The sequence below is a fragment of the Falco peregrinus genome, chromosome 2, assembly GCF_023634155.1.
Source record: "Falco peregrinus isolate bFalPer1 chromosome 2, bFalPer1.pri, whole genome shotgun sequence".
Lineage (NCBI taxonomy): Eukaryota > Metazoa > Chordata > Aves > Falconiformes > Falconidae > Falco > Falco peregrinus.
The window spans coordinates 96292941-96317070 of NC_073722.1; the positions used below are offsets into that span (position 1 = coordinate 96292941).

The window sequence follows — 24130 nt, forward strand, 5'->3', positions numbered from 1 at the left end:
ATGTTTAACTTGATGTGCTAAGGAGAACAAATTTTACTCAGTACCCATGACAAAAGCAATGGAAAATAACCAATAAAAAGTTGTGAAATGCTGCATTGTGCTCCCTTCCACCAAGGTTAGTACAGTCCAATTTGTTTTTCTTCAAGCAGCTTTCAAACAGCCGGTTATCAAAGCCCTCCCTTCCCCACCCTTTGGCTCCCTCAGCAGCCAAATCGCCAGTTAACCACAAATTAGTTAGAACACGAGCACACGAAGCAGCTGAAGTTCAGCAACAGCATTGCTACAGAGAGCAAAGTTTACAAACCACAAGCGTCTTAGATCAAAAAAGCCCACTGAAATCAAGCATACAAACAGAAAACGCTGCTGTCCTGTGCTCTAGGAAGTCAGGTAAAAAAAGCTGTAAAAGAACGTTGAAGAACCCTTAATTAAAGCCATGAGCAGCTGCCACCCATTTGCAAGGCAGGTTTTTTCCCTTCGGTGCCTAACCTGCCAGTAGCAATGACTAAGGCACAAGTTCCATGCATCTGGGCAGCACTATTTTTAGTGACAGTATTTCCTGAATGACCCAATCAGAGAAATGACTCAGGAAAGAGAAATATCAGCGAATACAGTAATTTCATAAATGCCTCACAGGTATGCAAGTTTAAATCAAAACAGAAAAATACAAAGACGGTCTGTATTCCACTTACAAACCATCTATTGCGCCTGGTACCATCAGACAATTAATACACGCACCAACCCAAAGGACATTAGTACATCTCCACATTTCTCCACCATCAGCATTTTCTCCTCAACCAGGCAGTCTCATTCCAGTGCCAAAAACTGCAGCCACCTTGTCACCTCCCATCTTCTACGGGATACAGCCAGCTTCTTTCAAAACTAATGAACCCCTCAGAAACTGGTCCATCCTGACCAGTGGTTGCTTGAATCATGTGTAACTTTAAGGGCACATAGCAAGGTATGGAATTAGCTTATGTGGTGAAACATTTTTAGCTTTGAAGGAAAAACTAATTCCTACTCATCATCTGCAAAAGTGAAGAAAAAGGACCCTTGAACAGGTTGGAGATAATAAGTATTATTAAAAGATAGCCTTTAGCTTACGGCAGGATCCAGGGTTCAGGCATGCGCTAGCAAGTCTTCCAGCCTCAGCAGTATGTGATTTGTCCTGCAGGTCAGGAGAAAAACAGGGATTTGGCTCCAGGTGAGGCTGAGAGCCCACCACAGGCTGCCCAGGGACAGCCTGCTGCAGGGACAAGGTACCAGCTGGTGCACCAGAGCCTCAATAAGGCTTCTCCAACACCTGAGACAAAGTATCTCTCAACTCAAAGCAAGATGTGCCTTGTTTCTAGTGACAAAGTCTCTGAGAGGTCAACAGACATACCTGTAAAAGACTTGTATCAGGGTTCATATACAACCAGAAGACGACTCAAATTACAGTAACAAGTGCTACTGAAGGATCTGCGGAGGCTTGGATGGCCTCTGAAGACAGCTTCTTCAGAGAAAGGGACAAGCGAAGATGACGTGTCACTGACTCACCACTCACCTTTTTTGTTACTTTGCTTTTTTTATTTGTTTCCCATTACACAACTGCCACATGAGTCCCCTACCAAGCAGGGTCTGGCCATACCGGGTTCTCTCTCCTTTGCACAGGGAATGATCCCACCCAGAACGATCTCCTGGTGCACGGGAGCCACAGGAACGGGCCCTCCAAACCCCACTTTTAGAACAGGTGCTTGCAGAAGGTGCACACAAAACTTCAAGCTGCAAAACACAGGCGTTGCTGCAAATTCCGAGAAGAGCCACGTTAAGGAACAGCAAGTTTTACATAACGCCGTCTCCTTCCCTCGCCCACCTGCACTGAGTCAGCACAGCAAGTTTTCCTCGTCTGTACTTTCCTATTTCTGCATCAACAGAAGGTTATCAAATCTCTGCAGCCACCGCAAACGGAATGTATCAAGGAACAACTGAAAAATGGATTTTCTTCCACATACTATCAGTGCTTCTGCAGTGGGACTTGTATTTCACATTGCTATTAAAGTGTTATAGATAGAAAATTACATCAGGTCTTTTCTGCCCTCTGACTCATATTCCTAAATAACTTTGGTTGACTCATTTCTCCTAACTCATCTTGGCTGAAATCGAAGTTTTTCCTTTTAACAAATGAAAGTGGCTTTCCCCCTTCCTTCAGCTTTTCCAGGGGAAAATCCCGAATGCTTCCACTATTCCAGCCAATTGTAGGAAAGCAAAACAAAAGCGAAAGGATTCACCTGGCAAGACAGCCCACCCACCTCGATGCCACGATTACAATGTGCAGGGTCTGCTCTGAGCACACCTACCCTGTATCAGCTACATACAAAATGGACTTGCTATCTCCAGTCACCAAAAGCATCGCCAACAGATTCCCCATGAATAAAATTAGTTATCTTCTCGCAAATTTATGTTTTATGATCACCTACAGCATTTTATGTTGCCACATAAAACCCCACCATTAGTATGAAAAACAGTAACACAACTCCACCATAATTAAATGAAGCCACAACGGGGACACAACACCAAGAGAGATATGCTATTTTATTTAAAATCAGACCACAGTAGATTACAGAAAGACTTATGCAAACAAATCCACTGTATGTTTCACAACTTGCTAGGCATATAAAATTGCCCCTTTATTAGACTGTCCAGGATTACACAGAGGAACCATTCAGGTGCAGGACAACTCTACCTCCTCTGAACTCAACATTTGCCAAGTAGCTCTATATTCAGGCTAAAGGAATTGTCGGTTTGAGCTCTGTATCTAAATCATTATTCCAGTATGAGAGGGCAGAGAAGTCCCCAAAGAGGTCAAGCCTGAGGTTGAAGAAGTTGGGGCACTAAACATAATGGTTACCCATGACAGGACTGTGCCCAGGACCACCTCCTGGCATCACACGAAAGCTTAACTTCTATATAGTCCCTCCAGGGTCACTGGTGGAAAGGTGACCTGTGTGGATCAGCTGGGCTAGAACAACCAACTCTGCTTCCTCTAGGAGACAGCACTGAAGTGCAGTGAAACTCATCCTTGACTTATACTGCTCCATGCTGATCATCAAACCAACCACCTAACCACATACAACTGAGTTAGTCATAACTTACAAAACCGTGTACAAAAGACTGGCAAAAGTAACGCCATCCAAAGAGAGCATTTTCAATGCTACCAACACTCTAAAAGCCATGTTACACATCATATTTAAAAGATTTTTCTCTGCTCCAATTGCTTTGGGAAAGTATATGCTATTTGCAGCAGACATTAAAAATCCTCAAGACAACGTTATAATATATATACTTTGGCAAGCATACTTAGCCACCCCCTCTCAAGTCTCAGCTTGCCTATGGCATTTTAATCTCACTATATTATAAACAGTGCAAATCAGTACGATTCTAAACATCCTAGCCATAGCAGAATTCATTTATTAGCTATAACAGAACAGGAGAAGCTGCTGAAGGGCAACAGGTTGAAAGCACTGACACACCTCTTGCCCACCTTGTTCAGGTTAGTGTTTTGTAAAGTTTGTTTCTGAAAGGATGTAAACGGCTTTCCACAGTCATCTTTCTCCTTTACACTTAAACATTACCAGCAGTCAACAATGTATTTACAATTTGTGCGCACACACACACGATTAATGGCAAAACGTTTTCCATGAGCAGCTGGATTTCAGTTATGAGATTGCTATAACTGAAATATCATATTAGTTACATCATCTATGTTCAAACTTCTCCATCAGTGAAGGCAACTATAAGCTTACAAATAGCAGATACAGCCTTTGTTTTTTCTGAAGTATGAGGGTGATTTTTTTTTTCCTAAAACAAAGTGCTCTTGAAGAGCCCTTAGAGTTAAGCAATGGCCATTCAAATGATAAAAATGCTAATATCCTAGTATTAACAATCACAAGTAGTGATCCTAAGGCACATCAGCCACATGCATATGCAATAATGCATTGTTTTGCTTTCAGACAGAAAAATTGCATTAGCTTTGTCTGTATTTAGTTTGCACAAGAGTTTGTTTCTAGATAAAGTATCCCTGAAAGGTCATGTTATCACAAAAGTTACCAAAAGACAGAAAATTTAACAAGTAGTAAAAATATTTTTGGACTATGAATACCAATAAAGTTAGATACATAAAATGCAGTGCAAATTCACAATACACTTATCTATCACCTCCATCACTTCTGAGGATTTGCAACCCTCGGAAAAAAAGTTGGCACTTGATAAGTGTAAAATATACCTGGTTGTTTTTATTAAACATTAGCAAAACTGATTTGAGAGTGTTTTAGAGTTTTTGTGTAGCAGGCTCAAAGTACAAATTTCTGTACTCAGTCACCAACCTCTGTACTCTGGTAGCCCCCAACCACTTTAATTCTTTCTAGGACACAAATCATTTCTACAGCAGACTTATGTTTAGCATTCAGGTACAACAGCTGCCATCCAAATACCAGCACTAACAGCACAGCAAAATTACTTTGAAACTAATAATTAACCATGCTTATACAAAGCTTCAGTGAGAAAATAATACCAAGAAAAGATATTACACTATTTTAAAAAAAACAACATCCTGTACCATCACTAGATTACAGAAAAAACACACTTTGCAAACAAATCCAATGCACATTGCTTCACAAAATACCCCATCTATAGAAACTTTCCAGACTTACACAGGGAGATTGGTTCAGACACCAGTAACGCTGACCAACCTTCTGCCCTTTGTCTTCAGAAGGCAAAACAAGCCAAATAACTCTATTTTCAGAATAGAGAGCTTCCTGTTACGAGCATAATTTGAGATTAGTATTTGCTAGCAACCACCACACTCCAGAGGAAATGATTAAGGGACAGTCAAGGGCCTTACGTAAACATAAAAATAAATATTCTATTCTGACTGATGCTGTTTGTAGTACAGACTTCCAAACAATGCAGTGCATTCCAGGACAATGATATGAAAATGTTTTGAAATAATGCAGGGGCTATGACAGATTCTGGACTGATCAATAATAAATTGATGGACACATTCTGCTCAAGCAAAAATTGTTAAGATTTGCCTCCCCCAATGCTAGGTTAAAACACCAGCACGTGTCTGCACCTTCGGCCTCAAGAGTCATACTAAAAATGAAGTCTGAGCTCCCCTAAAAAGCCTCCCGCTCCAGTGGCATAAGTCAATAATGGATTATGTAAGATGCAAACAGCCACCCTGGAGCTGAAAAAGCTTTTCTGTTTTGCCTGCTTGCAGAGAAACGTTAACTGCAAATTCCACAGAGATACGCATGCCAACAACTGCAAAACTAAAGGAAATGGGGAAGTTAAAAATAGTTCTGCCAAGCAAGAGATTGAGTTTGAGGCATAAAATGAAATTGTGGAGCTTCAAGTGGGCAATTACATGATGTGAAAACCCCAGTATTTGATTAAGAAAATACCCTGGCTAGATTCCTTGAATCACATGATATCAAAAGCTAAGCACCTGTGTAAAAAAAAAAACAAAAAGAGACTTCTGTATCCAAGGTGTGGAAAAGGAAAAAAACCCAAACTGTAAGAAAGAATCTTAATAGGCAAGAAAATAAAAATGCCTGGTAGTTTCTATAAAACTCTAAACTGGCTCTATAAACAGTTTAGTTTAATTTCAAGAGACCAGGACTTTCAGGGTATCAAGCTATTTAGGAGTGGAAAGAGTGTATACTTTTATTACGAAAAGTCTGTGAAAACAACTGAAATGTAGAAATGAAACTCTTGTAACTTTTACTGTCTAAAAACCATACAACATTTTCTGACAAGAGTTTCAGCTCAGCTAGCTCTGAAAATGTTGTGCACCTGGCCACGAATGCCATTGTCTGGGCATGCTGTAAAGGATGCTGATGCTGTCCATTGCAACCTTTGCCCAGTATTCAAATATGGTTGTTACTACCCAACCACTGGCACCAATAGAGAATTCTTTAGAGACACAAATAGTTCCCCGTTTGCCACACACACATCCAGCTGCGATGGGAATACATCAAAACAGACAAGGATGCTGATTTGCCATCACTAAAGAATTCGGTCTGATTCAATTTTTAATGTCAGGAAATCCACTGTACGTTGTTTCACAATTTGATGGATTTACAAAATCTAGACCCTATCATCTTCCTAGAAAAACCTTATTGTCACTGATATTTGAAAACAAAAATAATCACATTTACCAAACGCAATGGCAAACCTCTGTGCCACAGCCCGAATTTTGTACTCCGTTGTGCAAAAAACAGAGGCTTTCCATTGCCTACATTAAGTCTCTGATGGGGAGAGAAAGGAAACAGAAGCACCAATACATGTTAGGCGCACCAAAATATTCACTGGAGGATAAAGCCAGGATGTGGTGGAAGGCGAGGTGGTCTTTGGGGAAGAGCTGGAGGATACTGTGGTACAAACTGAGATGAGTATCCTGGCTGTGGCATTTGACTTGCAGACTGAACTCCCGGTCGAGGTGGGAGAGGAGGATATGGAGCACCTGGATAAGAAAGAGCTGGTCCTGAACTCATGGCTGCAGTAAACGGAGTAGGAAAGCGTCCTGCTGGGACTGAAGAAGGTGGAGGGGGTGGTATCCGTCGGGGCACGACTGAAGGAGGAGTGTTTGCATCTGAAGTGTAGGAATCTTGAGGTGCTGGTGTTGTCTCAGGTGCTCTCAGCTGAGCCTGTGGCTGAACCTGCGGAAGTCTCTGTCCCTTCAGCACCATTTCTTGGAGCTTCTCAATCTTTACGCGTCGCAGGTGAGCCAGTTTACGCTTGCTCTGGTACTCGTCAATGAAGGAATCCAGTGGTATTTCACCATCAAGAAATTTTTCTGCCATATTCTGTCAAATATGGAACAATCTCTTAGAAAATGGCATACTGCAAGAGAATCTAAATGGCTTATATCCTAAAAATAGCATAATTTTGCCTGTGATTTTCCGGCTTGCATACGGAAGATGACTGGCATGCTACGAATTCTGAGCAGCATTTTGAGTTAGTTATTACTCAGAAGCACTGGGAGTTAAATATCATTTTTGCTTAAATTTATACTGAAAAAAACCAGCAGCAAGAACATCTGAGTCCAGCTCTGAACATTCCCCTGATCGTCAGAGATGGGAACAAATGAAGTTTAACAGCTTTCCAGATTGCCAGCTAAGCTGAATTACAGCTCAGTACTGCTTGCAGTGCCAACAGGAACACTGAGAACTCTGCAAGGCTCAGTAGAGGCAGATTATTGCTAAGCCAGGTTTAATACTCACGCTTACTTGTGGCTGTGGGTAAATGGTGTTTAATAATTAAGAGAGATGACCATACATATAATCACAAAATTCAACCTGTCCTGGGAATGTCTTTTTGTGATCACAACTCAAGGCCAATAAGCAGATTTTTTCCCTTGATACAGTTATAGAAAATGTCCTAGAGGGAAATCAGCAAACAAAACCAAACATCTCCATTATTCTGAAAACAGACCAACCCATCAAGCACTGGTATGACAGTGAGTGGTGACCACTGGCACCTAGACAGATATGTTGACATCATAGTGGAATATTTCACTGGAAATGCTGGGAGAAAAAACAGCGCAGGCACAGTTTTTCATTAGGTTACTAATTAACATTTGTAATGGATTCATACATATACCAGGCAAACACCATTAAAAAAAAATAATTCCACATTTGTGCACTGTGAGTTTGAAGGCAATGGCAAGGAACTGAAAGGATTTGGCTTTCTTTTCTGAAAAAGAGCATCTTCTCTCAAACTTCAAAGATGTTAAGAGCAAAAAATCACTCAAAAAAAAATCCTCGCTGAAACCAAATGGCTGTTCATTGAAGTTCGCAGCAAAGACCAGATATATTCTTAAAAATATCCCTTTAATCTATTACATGTTCAACACTGCACTGCAGCTATGTACACGGGAAGTCTTTGGTAAAGGGTGTAAGTGCCAAAATTGAAGTGTACTATCATTACCTCCGTGTCTTCCTCAATTTTAGCCCCCTCTGTCTGAAGCAGCGCTAGCAGTGTCTCCAGTGAAGCATTACTGGATTGTCTGTCTGTAATGGCATGAAAAGAACAGTAAATGACAGCCAGCTGTAAGTGACTTTAACTGAAGCTACACAAAAAATACTACAGCAAGCACAAAAATTTCCTAAGGCACGTATGTACAACTAGCATACTCCGTTGATCTAGACAGGATGATCTACAGTAAGAAAATATATTAAGCAGTTCAGGAATATTGCCAGCGTGCTAAAAGCTGATATTTAATTACAATGATGTATTTATAATACTGAAAGACAAAGCATTTCAGCAAGTGCAGTATCAGATGTACAGTACTGCATGATTCAGTATGAAATCAGAAATTTAAACGCAATAGTCTGTTTATGATTAACCACTGAAAATGGAAATTATGTTTTGGTTTTTAGCAAGGTAAATGAATGTGATAATTTAGAGAAGAGTAGGTCAACAACAGGTAGGTAACCACACAGTAACAGAAAGAACCCACAGTATCTGTTACTAGGTCTAACAGACATTTATTCATTAGAATAAGTATCATAACTATAGAATAAGAACAGATACTAAACCATTAGAAGCACAGTCTACTTCAGAACTACACTAAAACGAAATGTCATTTTGTACACTAATTCACACAGCTAAAAATGAGACACCAAAACCCATGCAACAGATTTACATTCACTTAGGAAACAGCAAATTGTAACTGTCAACAGAAAATGTTACCTAGTTTTGTTTTCTTTATCTGGTATGCTTCAAAAAGAACTTGCAGCTCTCTATATTTTTCAGTCAAATTTGATTTCAAAGATTCCAACTTTGGCTGGTACAAAAGATTGCCTTCTGCCAGACTGCGGTTGCTGGCAAGAGTCATGTCCTTGATGTGTTGAACATTCTGGGCCTTGGGAAAGAAGAAAAAAAAAAAAGTAAAATAAGTGAAATGACAGTGAAAATATTAAGCAAGATGAACAGTTATTTAGACCATATGAAAATTTCAAAACTTCTAAATAAACAACAAAAGTAAGCTCTCTGTAAGAATTAGCACTATGGTAATGGACCTGCAGCTAGTAACAATACTTTTGGAGTTTTTATGAACAGTGGGAATGTCTACTGTGCCGGTGGGTACGGTCAGCTTCAGCTGAGCTCGTTTCCCCATGATCTCTTTTTTCTGCTACACAAAATCCTTTCTCACAACCTGTATTTTTACTGCTCTACTAATATGCTATTTTACTAGTGTATAATCTAGAAGGAATAAGGTCTATGCTGCAAACAGCATGCTGAAATAATCTAAAATGACAACAGATTGTTGCAGCTCATGAGGGAAAGACTTTCAGAAGAATTGCACTGAGAATAAGGATCTCTTCTTTTAGTTTCGAGCACCTGCGAATGAATCACTTTCTAAACAGAAATTAATACTGACCTGAAGTCACTTTCCTGCACGTTCTTCCCCACATGCTGCACAGAGCTCATGAAACCATTTCCTTCTCCAAGCTGGAAATTATAATTACTTGAAGATTTTGTGATGTGGGTGAGGACTCCTAAGAATCCCTCTCCTCTGAGCCGGGGCAGAGGTGCCTGTGAATGCTCCTACTGGCAGAATAGCTTTTGTCCGACCAGAACTGGGTCACTGCTGCACCCAACTGCCTGCAAGAGGCAGACTGCGGGGCACAGCAGCGGTTACTGTGTAGGAACCAGCCTCTGGGCATTCAGGAATTCCTGCTAAGTGGCAGAGGAGTGCAGTTTATGTCACCCAAGCTTCTTCTAATTCTTGTTGCAAATTTACGTGAGGTCTGACCTGCTGGCTGTCACAGCTTTGTGAGATCAGATTTTTGCATTCACGCCCTGCTACCTGAAGGTGCTTTGTATGAATTCTTACTCATTATTTAACATACAGATGCTTCTTCATCTCCACCTCACACACCACCCTTACCATTCACCCATGATGAGCGCTGACAGATAACGCAACAGTTGTTCTTAAAAAATAACATCTTCGAATCCCAGCAGTAAGATGCAGTAAGACTGCAGGAGAATGTCATCCCTTATTAAAATGCAAAACCCAAGGACTGCATCATTACTGTTTCTTCTCCAGAATATTCTTCTCCAATTACGTTCAATCAATCCTGGATCAATGCCAAAAGCTTGATTTCCATTTTAGTCCTCCTGCTTAACATACCCTAGCCTGAAGACACTGTTCCTAAAGAACAAATGACAATTCTCACAAAACCATGATACAGCAAGATTCTAAGTTTGCTCATACGCACACACGCATGTGATTTTATCAAGACAGTCTTCACAAGCTTTGGGAAAGCTGAGCGTTTGGGGAAGTCCACCCTGGTTGTCACATTAAAGTCATTAAAATATTCAGACATCAAAAGGGAAAAAACCCAAAACCAAGGGATCTGATTTCAAGATTTTCAGTCTGAATCAACAAGTGGGATAGTTTTCCCATGGCACAACAGCCTGATTCGATGAAGCTGACTTCAAAAATCAACGAAACACTTGGTACGCTTTTTGTCACCGCCTACCTTAACATGCCCCTTCTGGCTAAACAGGGATGATACAGGCTAGAACAGACCTTTTTTACGGACAGTTGCACTGAATCTAGTGCAAACACAGAGTACAGGGCTTTCTTCCTTTCCCACTCATGGGTGGATATGGGAGAGCCACACCTCAAAAACAGGAAAAGAGAAAACCCAAACGAGCTATTTAAAAGCCCCAGAAAAGGACAGGATCAGAATTCAGGTGTTCTTGGCAGTCTGAGCACAAAACTGGGTGCATCTGGTAAAAATATTTTCCAAGGGTAGTAACAGTGTCTTTGAAAGAGATTACTTCATTCTGAAATATTTATACACTAATACGCTAATTTCAAAATTGGTTCAAGGTTAAACACATCTTTGTCCCCAGCTATTTGCTCTTCAAATACCAAAGTTTTACTCTCCTTCACCCTGTTCTTGCTAAAACAATTAAAAAAAATCAAGTCAAGGATAAAGCTGAATCCTAAATCCTGTATCAATCAAAATAAAATTCTATTCCAAACTGTGCAAATCAGAGAAACTGTACTTGCAATACTGTTTTGTCTTCAAGATTTTCACATCAAGCCTAAACAATCTTCCAGCCCTGTGCCTGTGTTCAACTTGAATCCTTTCCAAGAACAAAAAGAAAAACCTCTCTTCTCACTTTTGAATCCAATGCAAAATCATTTAAACTGGTTCCTTCCATTTGTTTCTTCTCATATGATCCAAAGCTGTTAAGAATGTTGCTTTCAGAAAGCCTAAGTCCCCCTATTTCACATTTTTTCTCCCCCAACAATTAACGGAACTAAAATACACAGGATTTAACAGCTTAATTACTGGCATCCAGCTTCTTACTGAATCACCTGCCATCACCACAAGCTTTGTTAACTAGCTGTCTTCTGAACTGCCAGCCAAAGAAGATTGTGTGCAAAAAGATTCATGGTTTCTGATGCCTCTCCTCTTTCACCATTTTAATGAGCAAACTCCCTCCTTCAAGCGACTTCAATTTGATCTGGTGATTGTATTTTCACTGCTTGTAAGGCTGATATTCTCATTTCAAAGCAGTTGCGCAGTCAGTCTAGGAAGACCAGTTTTATGAGTGAACTTTGATCTTTCTCCAGGATGAAGAACGTGTACATTTCCTCTAGAGAGCAAAAAGCCAGGGGACAGGACACACAAACCTTTTGAGAGCACAAATCCCAGGAAAAGGAACCTTTTACTGAAATCATATATAATAAAGAGGAGAAGCAAGAACTCCAGGTAAACAGATGGAATAACAGAAAAAGCTTCCTTAAGTCAGATGAAGCTTTTGTGGTGTTTTAAACGCCATTTTTAAATAACTTTCTTGCCTCAAGTATCATAATGTCTCTCAACAGGACTAGGGAGGGGAAGTAGGAAGCAAATGCATAACTTTCTACAATCATTTTCTGAATAACTTTACTTTTACATCATTTCAAATGTGGAAAGATGAATCAATATTAGCATGACATGTGTGCCTGATTCGTAAAAATAAGAAAAAGAAATCAGTATTATGAACTACCTACATCTAATGCTGAGTGACATCCTTTCCCGTCCTTAGCATCTGATATCTAGCAAGTATGGACTAATCTAAACTTAAGCAAAAGCTTTAAAAATACTTCTTTTAATACTGAAAAAAGTTATCGTGATCGCACTTCAAGTTATAGTGCCTGAAATAACCAAGATTTAGTGACTCAACTTTTTCCATGTTATAGCACTTCTAAGAAGGGCACATTTCTTCTACAGAAGTTGAAAAAACACACGATTGACACTTGAATTGACCAATAAATGTCACTTGTGAAGTCTTCACTTCCAGCATTAGTCTATGCCGAATTTCTTTAAAAAAAGGACACTTGAAGAGATGAGAAACTGAAATTGAATCTTACTCAAACCCATGAGAAGAATCAGTTCCTCAAATACAAAGTAAACGCAGGAATCACGTTTAATGAAACTTGAGCTGGTGAAGATCCATCCACCTGTTCAGGACATTTAAGTGCTTCATGTATCTGAAAAAGGTTTGAAGTCTACGGAATGAGTGAATTCTATTTCACAATAAACAGAACAGATATAATCCCAAAGCAACGCAGCTTGAATACAGTCACGATTTTACAAACCAGAATAATTTCTGGCACTGATGTTAAGGTCCGCATAATACACTTCTACAGCTGCTCCATTGCACTTGGAAGTTCATTCAATTAATCAGAAAAGCAAACACTGTGAAGTTAGGCTAAAAAGCCCTACAGAAAAACCTTTCAAAAAAACATTCACTAATTTAAAGCAAAACAAAAAAGTTACAAAATCATCCAAGGGTCAAAGACACAGTACAGCATGATGAGTCTATTAAGATTACCAATGCAGCACAAAGCATGCTTTCAGCATCCATTCACAGCTTTCCACAAACCCAAGACAACATCCAAGAAAGGAATAAATGCAACAGAAGTGATTTTATTGTCAGATGTGTTGTGTGACAAAAATGTGTATTAGCAGGGAAGTGCCACCGCATCAGATGTTCACCTGCCTACTGGAAGTGCAATGACAAAAAGTTAAAGAGACAGAAGCAAACAGCATGCGACGAGCAGAACTGCCAACAAGACTATTGAGGTCATGAACACTTCAACAAGCAGGAAACATTAATCTGAAAACAGATGAGAAATACCAGTCAGAATCACAAGACATAATGAGACACGACAATATTAAAGAGAACATAAGCTTTTTTTTTTTTTTTTTTCTTTTAAACTGCTAAGCTCTCGCTATGCATTCTGATCGGGACAAACGAGGCAACAATACTGAGCTGCTTATAAAGGGATTTGAATGGCAGGAGGACTGCTCACCACGGAGTTGACACTCAAACCAAATTGTGCCAAGAAAATGAAGCCATGGACACACAGAAGTTATTACAGACAAGAATCGTGCTTTATGCAGCACTTCAGAACTTAAGATACTTAAAAGTGGGTTTAACAGAAATAAATTTAATCATTTTACTCAAGGATTTATTTAATAAGCACTTTTAAGAACAGGCAGCAAGAACTGCTTTGGGAATTGAGATTCTACTACTTTCATCAACTACAGCTTCATGTCATCTGACTTTCAAAAAAGGAAGAAAAATGCTGGATAAAATTAAACCAGAAGCTAGTGCTAGCTTAGCAGCATTTCCACTGTTTATCATTTACTCCACAAGAATGGTTTGCAGCAAGAGTTATTTGCGCAAAATGTCTGAGAAGCGTCACTCCTGTTCATGCAAAAGCACATCCCCAGAACTGCCTCCTGAGATGCAGTCTGAGTGACTGAAATCCCAACTACCCACAAAGTCCATCACAAGCTGCTATAATTATAAGCTTGCTTTGGCAAGCACCATGGCAAGTAGTCTCTCAGTACTTTCAAGAAAAAGTCTCTTAAGGAGCTATAAATAAAAAGAAGTTTTATGTGGCACCGTTTTAATTGCTTTATACATAGCGTACATCCACGTTAGTTTTAGGTTTCTCTGGTTTTGCTCTAGCCTTTAGCATTCCCACATTTTCTCTTTCACTTACACATAACTTGCAAATTAGGAATAAAATATGCAGTCACACTGCAGAAGTATAACGACACACATTTGGAGTGTCAAATTAACCCCTGAAACAGGAGCTGACAGGTGCAGAGTAGGAGAATAGAGACTCCTTTTACAGAAGCAGATTTAAGAGTGCTTTTCATCAAGTACTGGTGAATGATAATACACCCTCTCTAACAACATCTGTTTGGTAATAAATAATAATACATATTGCAAAGTAATTAGATTTGCTAAATTTAGGTCTTCTGGTTACATAAGTATTAGATTTATAAATGACAAAGGTTGAAAGGTAAGCTGCAATTCCTAAACGTTTACTGCAGAGGGAAGAGACACCCAGAACTGCAATTTGCACTCATCAGATACAAGCAGGTTACTCATTTGATGCTTAGCTGGATAGGGAAAAAAACCTACAGTTGTCACCAAGTCTAATGCCTACCTTTGTAACTAAATTTCATGTTTGGCAGACAAGAACATAACCACTTGCACAATGTGGTTTTAGGACAGGAGTGGGAATCCAAGAAAACTGGGCATGCATTCACAGCGTTTTAACTTGGACTTCCTGCACTGCCCGATCTTTTCAATTGGCTTTTGAGAAAAGGACAAGGCTCGAAAGCCTCTTCTGTGCATGCCAGTGTACTCCAAAATCCTGGAATGAGAGGAAGGCAATACATTTCTGACTTCTTGATTTCATATAATTAAGGTCTTGAACAGCAAATAATTTTTGGCAGTAGAACCTTAGCGGTCAGTAACACAATGTTGCACTGTTACTAAAGTGATGTTCCAGTACATAAAAAGAAAACTCATTTTCACAGACGAAATTCATTGAGCTACTACCAGTGTCGGGTCACAAGTTCTCTCATCTGTGCTGCTTAGAGTTATCACACCGAGATTGACTTTTACAAACAACGTACTTTTATTTCATGAAGATGAATACTGTAGATGTACTACAGAGATTAACCTCAAAGGATAATTAAAAAAACCCTCCTCAATTTTAAAAGACTGGGAGTACCAGACAACTGGCTTCCTTCCTCTTTCTATCAGACAAGACGTTCGTTGTTCAAGCGCTAAAAGCCCAGAGGCTTCGAAAACAACCTTACAGACAAAAAGCAGTATCTGAGCTCTTTGATGGCACTGTCTCCACTGCCACATACCTGGGGATACAGTGTGAAGGACGCTGTATATGCCCATTACCCCAGAAAAATATGAACATGCACGTGAGCACATACAGAGAGAGATACATACACACCCACCCACAGCCATAGTGACATATACAAATCCTGCCCCAATGCCACACAGGAATACATTCCCTTTAAGGCTGGAAGGTGCCTATTTTTAGCTATTAGCAAGGAAGCCAAGTTGTTTTCCAAATCCTCCTCTCTGTGAACAAAACATTGGGTTTTGAGCTGGGTTTCCCTTGCAACAAGGGGAACAAAGGTTTTTTTGATTATGGAATCATCAGCTTTAGCCAACTTTACAACTGAAAATAAAAGTGACCTCTGAGAAGTGACTCAGGAATCGTGATGTAGTTGGCATACCACAACAATATTACAAATATAAGGACTTTGGAATAACCTAGATACGTATGGACTGACGACAGAAGACCTACAGAAGGAGCACGGAAGTCACCATGGTTCCTCCTTAAGGTTCAGGATTTCCCTCTCTCCCTCTCTTCCTGCCACATGCTTCACAGCCAAAAATCGGGTCCCGGTAGCACAAACTCAAGCAGTAAACAATTCAGCGAAGGCAAAAACTGAACGAGGAAGAAGTATTCAAGCATGGCCAATTCCTTCCAAGGTGGGTAAATGCATTTCTAGTCAAACAGACTCTAGTAAAAGCCTCCACACGCAATAAAAGAGGATTATACCAGACAGTAGCATAGCCGTATTTCCACACAGCTTGAATACCTTCAAACCTAGCCACACTTTCCAAATACCACAAAATACTCCCTCAGGCCCAGAGAACTTTACTCTACAATTTAAAAGCCTTCTGTTGCCAACTAGAGAGGAAAACCGGAGGGTCAAATTGAGAATATGGTCTAGCTCTGCAGTGAGAGAGAATCTTTTCTACTAAGGTCGTGAGGTTTTCTGTCACTTCTGACCTACAGTCTTAAACACGTATTGGCAAATAAGTAATAAAAAAGAGCCCTTCTGCTCATGTACCTTGCAAGAGGTCACACTGAAACCACCAGCAATATTGCACCCATTTATATCTTTACAAAGTTAAGCCCTTAAATACTTAGTTTTTATACTGAAGGGTACTCCGGCCCCCCAGTAAACCACAGGGCCTCTAAGATCTCTGCATGTTTTACTTATCTCAGCAGTATCTGTTTCTTCAGGAGTTTAAGTTCTCAAAAGATAAGCTCATATGAAAAACTATTATGAACGCGCCCCCCCTCTCGCAAATTTATTGACACAAAGTTCAAAATACAAATTGTTGCATAATGCAGCAAGTAAATTCCCTAAGATGCCTTATTGTCTCAGCCTTCAGTGGGCCTCTTCATCTATAATACTTTGACAATTTGGTTTGAGGTGATCCACAACAATTTCCTTGGAAGTACCAAAAGGGCAGGAATCTTAGTTTGAGGGAAACCAATTACAATTGATTTTGCTTAATAAACTAAGCTTCCTTGTCAAGAATATATTGCCACATTTTTCCCCTGAAGCTTTTGTCCTCTAATTTAAAAACAAAACCAAACTCAAGAAATACAAGATCCAGACAAGCCCAGCACATTTCTTTCCTTTAAAGTTTTCATGTAAATGATTTTAAAACAAATTTAAAACCAAAACCAACCAAACTCCATAAATACAAGATCCAGACAAGTCCAGCACGTTTTTTTTTTAAAGTTTTCATGTAAATGGTTTCGTCATCTTTCTTGTTAGCTGACTACTCAATTCAGAGTCTTTCAGGCCCATTTGTGGTCAAATAAACCCAGAACAGTCTCGTATCAGAACTGTAACACAGTGTCCACTGGTATATAGAAAAACCAGTAAAGACAACCACAGCAGCAGGAAGAAAACAGACTTCTATTTTGTTTTAATAAGCACAGATCCAAGAGGAAGGCTTAAGAGTCTGATACACTGACAAAGGCATTTCAACTCGGCAGAACAAGCGTCAGAGAGCCTGAGAGCCTTCACTGCACCCAGCACACCAACCCGGGCACACAGACATCGCTTTCATAATGCTTTGAATTAAAGTTGCGCTGAGATCGAGACCGCAAACAGGATCGACTTCACCCTGACAAAATCCTTCGTCGTGGCCAAGGCACAAAACAAGGGCTGTATTAAGGGAAAACCCGAGCCCACCTCCGGCCTGTCAGTGTCTCCTAAGTGAGGACAAACGGAGCATTTTCAGCACGGCGAGCCCTCAGCCCCCCCTGGGAAGTGCCCGGGCACAGACCCCCTGCTTGCCCAGGGCCAGCAACTAAAGGCAGAGGGGCAGGCACGGGGACAGGCAGAGGGGCACCAGCGATTCCCGCAGCACAGGGGCTCCTTATTCACCGGTCATTCCATGGCGGAGCCGTGGCCGCCGAGCGGCTTAAGCAAGGCCGGGAGGAGGGAGCCACCTGCGCCGGGGGGCGGCGGGGGGCCGAGGCGCTCATTAACACCCCCCAAACAGGCAGCGGTAATGGAGGCGGCGGGACAACGAGCCCCGAGGACCCGCGGGGAGCCGCGGGCAGCGCCCCGGCGGGCTGAGGGGGGCGGCCCGAGGGGAGGCCGTGGCCCGGGCGCGGGGCTGGGCGGGCGCCCCTCACCTCTTCCATCTCGCGGGCCATGTCCTGTAGCTGCTCCTCGTCGTCCAGCAGCGCGCTGAGCTCCTGCAGGCTCAGCGCCTCCAGGCGCCGCACGTCCAGCGCCATCGCGGCGGGACCCGGCCCGGCCCGGCTCCCCCTGCCCCCGGCCCGGCTTCCCCCGGCCCCGGCCCCGCTCGCCTCCCGCCGCCGCCGCCGCCAACCGGAAGTGCCGCGGCCGTGTCGCCCCAGCCCGGGGTGGGCACCGCCCTCGGCGCCCCCTGCTGGGGGGGCGGGGCGGCAGCGCGGGGCGGGGCGTACCAAGGGGGCTGGGCGGCGAGGGGGGCGCTGGGGTGGTAGGCGGTACCAAAGGGCGCTGGGAGTGATGGGGGGGGTCCCGCGCCTGAGAGGAGGAGGGTGCCCGAGGTGGTGGTGGGGTGCTCCGGTGGGTGAGCCCGAGGTGGTCTGGGAGGGGCTGGGGCTGCCCACGGCGAGGCGGCCCTGGGGAGGGGAGGAGGCAGGGGGGCTATAGGGGAGCCCACCGTGAGGGCCCCTCGGGCTATAGGGGAGCCCGTGTGGGGGTCTCTGTGAAGCCCACCGTGGGGTTACAGCGTACCGGCCCCCAGGCCTGAGGCAGGGCAGGAGAAGGGCCGGGGCGGCAGTCCCCGGCCTGGGGGCAGGGGGTCGAGGGGTGCTTCCTAAAGGCGCAGGGCCTTCCTCAGCCACGGAGCCCCTCACAGAGCGTGCTTGGTCTGCCTCGCTCGTGTGACGGTGCCCGGTGCTCCAGGCCCTCCGTGTCCCGAGGGATGGCGGCTGCGGGAATAGCCGGGAGGTCAGACGGCTCGCTGGGATGGCTGGGGCTCGGCGGTTTTGTTTCATAATTAATGCCGCAGGCGTCGGACCCGCACGGTGAGCGGACGCTGTCCTGTGCCCTGCAAGACCTGGCGAGCTGCGCTCTGAGCCCTCAGTCGGCACCCAGGTACAACCGCTTACAGTGCTCCTGCCTGGAAGTGTCGTAGGCGCTCTTGTTCTCCTTTTGTTTGCAACCGCACAGCTGTAAATTAGGAAGGAAAATCAGTAGAATTATTTAACTCACGCTTCCTTACCAGGTTGGGACTTGGCTACAGTAAATCTCAAAAGGGTGACTGCATTATTGTTCTCAAGCCTAGGCTGAGTGCCTCCTTAGGTTAAAAATAGCTAAAAATCACATCTTGCCAAGCTTAGGTGCTAGGTCTTTTTGTCCATCTTAAGCACTTTCTTGTTCAAGAGTGAAGATCAAGAAATGATCTTTCTATCGAAGATGTATTTTATAGTAAACTTAAATACTTTTTAAATGTATCAAAATGCTACAATTCAAACATCATAGCTACATTTTGTTCTGATTTATATCTGTTTAAAGTCACCAACACTTTACTAGGCGCTCTGTGGTAACACTTTGGAATGGTAGCTCCCCAAATCTACTGTTAGCATAGCTGATAAAGACAATTATGCCTGGAAACATTTAATTGTGTTAATGTGGCCTAAGTTGTATGCATCTCTAGGCATGCACCGCTTTCCCGGGCTGCTTTTGTACCTAAGGGATAGTGGGCATGGGTGTGCTTGTTTCCATGTGTGTAACACCAGAGAGACAACCAGAACAAACACATGAGCCAAAGGAACAGGGCAGGGAACTGCCATATGGCCATTGTCCTTTGTAGCTGACATTTCTGATCTAACTGGGGGGGGGGGGGGGGGGAAGCAATATAGTGAACTGAATCAATGTCTGATGTAATGCTATTAAAATGTAATGGTGTTATAGTCACGTTCAGGAAGTGACACAGTACTTCTTGGCAGAACTGAATGAAGACATGACAGCTCTATGTTTGTTCTTTTGTCCTATAACTAAGCTCAGCTCTCCATGACTCTCACCCCACCAAAAGCCCCCTCTGTCATTATTATCCACAGGTAATAAAGACCAACAATGAGACACTGCTAGGGGAAGTCTTCCTGGTTGCTTAGTACAGAGCTGCCGTACAACCAGGGTGCAAACTGAGTGTATTCAGAGGCAGGTAAGAGCGAGGTATTTATGCAGCAGGAAGCTGAGCTGAGCTTGCTTAGGGTGGGGAGGTGATTACTGATACGGGCATGTGTCCACTCATCCACCTCAACGCACCCGCCTGTTGCTGTGGTATGTGCTGAACTCCTCCTTGTGTGGGGTGCTTGGCTCAGAGCACAGGTAGGTAAGCATCTGTACCCCTTGACAGTGACATGGGTTTGCACAGCCACTACGGCCCAATCTTGTTATTTAAAACCAGTAGATAGTTGCCATGCCAACACAATATTGTATACCGTATTTGCACATGCCCTTCAAAAAGACAGTTACAGCCTTGTGTTAAACCAGATTTTAAAACTGCACATGCAAACATACACACACAGAGGAATTAGTTGAGGGATTAAACGAAGTCCTTTCTTCCCAAGAATGTCAGTGATTTCAACTTCATAGCATAGCTAAATAATTGGTATGGGGGGAGTGTGGTTGAGAACAGTGTGACTCAGCTTCATGTTGTAAATCTAGTTTTACCACTGCCCTTCTGCGTGATCCTGAGTGGAGTTCTCCGCTTCCATCAACCATAGTACCTTTTGCTTACAGAGAGGAATAATAGTAAGTGCTCAGTCCCAGGTGAGAGTGGAGAAAAAAAGTTCACACTGAATAATGCTTGTAGATGTGCTCTGGATGAATTATCTCTGTTGAAGGGCATTACAGTGTGATAATAATTGTATTGTTAATATGCTATCAGGCAAAATGGTTTAGAGCGACCTAAGGAGATTTTCTGTAACTGTCTAATTTTTATTTATTTTGTATGGGGTTGGTGGATGTTCACTGCTCTAGACATCAAGGAATGGATTATTTGAGTTCGTCAATGGTAATCTGTATTAAAGTTAAAGCTGCATAATGCAGAACCGTGAAGTCCTCACAGAATGCACAAGGAAAACATAACTCATTTGTGCTCACGTACAAGATATATTGAATATAGCACTTCTGCCTGTGTAGATATGTTTGGATTCTAGTGATGTTGGAGAGAAGTGTCTATGCTAAACATCTGGTCTGTTTTTTAGTACTTTGATGAACATCTGCGTGTGATTTGAGTTCTCAGGTTGGCCAGAAAAGTAGCTGAGGCTAAGAGACAAGTTAGGGGTCAACTGCTTTTGTATAATTAAATTTTCTATTTGGACAGGTAGGGAGGTGCCTTTCCATTCAGCAGTCTTCATGAAAGATAAAGGTTTTATGACAGCACATCACTTGGACAGAATATGAAGGATTGCAGATATACTAGGATTTTAGGCTACAGGGATTAGCAAATATTGCAATGCTGCAGGCTGAGATTTATGAACTACCCAGCCCTGGTTCCTATTTGCCTTTGCTGAAATCCTTTTGAAAGGTGACAGTGTTCATGAACGTTAAAACTGTAAGCAGGCAAAGTACAGAAGTCAGGATTTCTTACTACAGGAGAAATAGAACAAAAAAATTGGGAAGATTACAGTGGTGACCCTGTCATGGTGAATAAGGAGTCAAGCTTCAGCCTTGGGGAGAACTGGTATCCAGACTAGTTTAAATTAGATGTTAGATTTTTTTTTTTTCCTTTCTTAAACTTGATCTTGGATTTCCCTCTGTCACCTCATATCCTTTTACAGTCAGTAGCGCTGGAACCATGCATATTTATTAGATTTAGACATACTTTGCAAGTCACCTTCACAACAACTTATTTTTTCTGGAAAAACTGGTTGGTTATGTAGAGACTGAATTTACAAGTCTAATCTTTGGCTTTATTAACCCTTATTAGCCTGGTTGCTCAATAGACAGATAAGTTTTCAGGCTTACTTACAATTTAATTTCCTTCTATATATTAATCACAGGCCATACTTCTGTTTAGATTTCATAATTCAGATTCCTTCACACGTGAAAATGACCTGCATATTCAGCATCCTGGGGGAGAAACAGCGGTCCTGTTTGAGAGGGAACAGCAGTCCTGCTGTCTGAGACAGAGCAAGAATTGTTAGTTACTCCTTCTTTGCAGGGAGCCACAGGTGTGATAAGAGGAGCAGGTTTATATACCTGCAAATAACTTCCTTTGCCTTAAGCTTACAGTGAAGCTGGAGTACGAAAGGCAGATACTGTTTTTCCTCCCCAGACTAAGACACATCTCTGAACCTGAGCTAGAAGCACTCTGTCTATTTGCTTGTGGTTATTTCCAGACCTGCTGAAGGCCTAGAAAGCGCAGCTACTGAAACACACAGTTGCTGATTGAGGCAGAGGTTGGTGCACCAGGAGACAAGTTGTTGGAATAAACACAGCTGTGTTTTTTTCCATTACAGTGTTCTCATTTACTGGGTCAGTCAGCCACATACCTTGTCTGTGCAGAGGTACAGGGTAAATATGTGTCCTTGGGGAATTCCTAGGACTGTAAGATCTACTCTTGAATTCATCTTGGATAGGGTTCTCCAACATTTAAATCAAATAAAGCTGTGGTTATACCTTTTACAGGGAATGGTTAGAGCTTATTAATAGTGAGGAAAACAACCTGCTGTGGAATATACAGTCAACCTTTGTAATCAATGGTGCTTTCAAATGCCTAATTGCTTCCAATTCTGCCGTGACAGTCTTCAAGTTGTGCTCCCCAAGTTAAGGTTTCGGATAAACCCCTGAGTTCCCTGTAAAGACTTTTCCCTTTGAGGAGAAGAAATTTTTTATCTGCATCGCTGTAATTGAGAAGGTCCTGAACAGATTTTTTCATGCTCCCATGTAAATATCAACTCTGGGCAAACCTGCAGCCACAAAATACTACAGTTCAGGGTTTCAGAGGGAACAGTGGCCTTGTTTCCAGAATAGCCTGAAACACAGAGACTGCCCACAGGCAGCGAAACCCAAGGGATGGAGCAGCTCCAGGAGGCAGCTTGTGTTCCAGCACTGGAGCAACTTCCACTGCTGCACTGAGTTAAGCTCATCTTCACTGCTAGGCTTAGGTTGGCTAACAGCCATCTCTGACCCTGATTTCACTTCAAAAAGAAGTCATAGTTGGACTGATTTTGAAAGATAGTATTTTCTGTATAGTCATAGGGTTTGTACTGGGCCAGCAGAAATGTCTGCATTAGATTAGTACTGCTGGATCCCTGGTGGTGTGCAGAGCTCCAGGCCAGAAGAAAACCCTCCTGGCTTTAGCATACAGGCAGATCTACTTGTCACACACCAACAGCACAATAAAAGGATTTGTTCAAGCCACAAGATGTAAGGCTCAGTGGAAAAGTAGCCTTGAGTTATCTGGATGCAAAAGAGAATTCAGCACCTGTGGCAATGAACAAAGTTGGGCCCTGTTATCAGCTTGGACTGGTGCCACCAGAGACAATCTGCCCATTTCCAATGTGCCATTTCAGTTGAAGCTGTTTGGACCTGACCTGGGAGTGCAATGCTGGGATTACCATCACAACAGGCTTGGGAAGCAGGGCTCCCTTCCTGAAATTCACTGTAGTCTTTGCAATAAAACTAATCCGATTGTATCCTCCAATTCCCTTTTTTGCAGCACTGCTTGGGAGACACACAAATGACACGATCAAATTCTCTTTTATGGCGTCTTGTGTACTAATGAGCATTGTCCTACTAGCACTTCCCAGGGTGAGGTGGCTTCCCTAGTTCCCAGGTAACCCAATCTTTCTTTCCCCCCCTTTTTTTCAATTAAGCAGAAGTTAATTTCACTTGTATGAACCGCTAGCCACATTCTCCTCCCAGGTACTGATAAAAATGCAGAATTAATCACTTGCCCGCCAGTGCTGAGCGGAACCCCCAACTTCTTCATATACACAGTGCAAATTTTCATCAAGCAGAAATGCATGGCCATTTACCGAAGGGGTGAACTGAGGAGTTCAGAGTGCAACAGAGGTTTCCTAAGTGGAGGGAGATAAGGTAAAAAGAGCTCTCATTCTGCCAAGGCAGAGATTTTTATCGTCTTACAAAATCAAGCAGCTGAAAAGATTCCAGTCACGAAGCATTGTGCTTCTGTGCTTTGAGAACGGGTTAGACTGCCTGCTGATTTGTGCGAGACTGACTACCGGATGGGATCCAGGATGAAAACGAGTTCTTAAACGGGTTATACCTACTGCTATGACTTACAGCCATTATCAGATGTTGTAGTCTTTTACATACCTAATTTTCTGTAGGTTCTTCTTGTCATTCCCTGCAAGGGAGCCAGAACATGTACAGTGTGCAGCCGTATTCAGCCATCAGCTCAGATAACATTACCTTGAAAATCCTGAATGCAAAAAACCCACCCCCACTAGATTGGCTCGATG

General features: G+C 42.4%; 1 protein-coding gene across 2 annotated transcripts; it reads right to left on the reverse strand.

Annotated features, from left to right (window-relative positions):
- Positions 1 to 2553: 2553 nt before the first annotated feature.
- On the reverse strand, positions 2554 to 18030 carry VPS37B (VPS37B subunit of ESCRT-I). Of its 2 annotated transcripts, none has more exons than XM_055794994.1 (4): positions 17834 to 18030; positions 8734 to 8905; positions 7969 to 8051; positions 2554 to 6845 (listed from the first exon to the last, which is right to left on the reverse strand). In XM_055794994.1, the coding sequence occupies exons 1-4, from the start codon at positions 17936 to 17938 to the stop codon at positions 6345 to 6347; spliced, it is 861 nt and encodes a 286-aa protein (XP_055650969.1). In that variant the 5' UTR covers positions 17939 to 18030; the 3' UTR covers positions 2554 to 6344. The 2 variants fall into 2 exon arrangements, with proteins under 2 accessions (XP_055650969.1, XP_005237691.1); XM_005237634.4 differs by lacking the exon at positions 17834 to 18030 and adding an exon at positions 9425 to 10538.
- Positions 18031 to 24130: the final 6100 nt, after the last annotated feature.

Excerpts from the sequence above, each read along its gene's own strand:
- VPS37B (XM_055794994.1), bottom strand. The coding sequence starts at position 17,938 with ATGGCGCTGGACGTGCGGCGCCTGGAGGCGCTGAGCCTGCAGGAGCTC. Across the intron at positions 8,906-17,833 it reads TGGCCCGCGAGATGGAAGAG|GCCCAGAATGTTCAACACAT; the intron begins GTGAGGGGCGCC and ends TTCTTTCCCAAG. Across the intron at positions 8,052-8,733 it reads GATAAAGAAAACAAAACTAG|ACAGACAATCCAGTAATGCT; the intron begins GTAACATTTTCT and ends ATGCCATTACAG.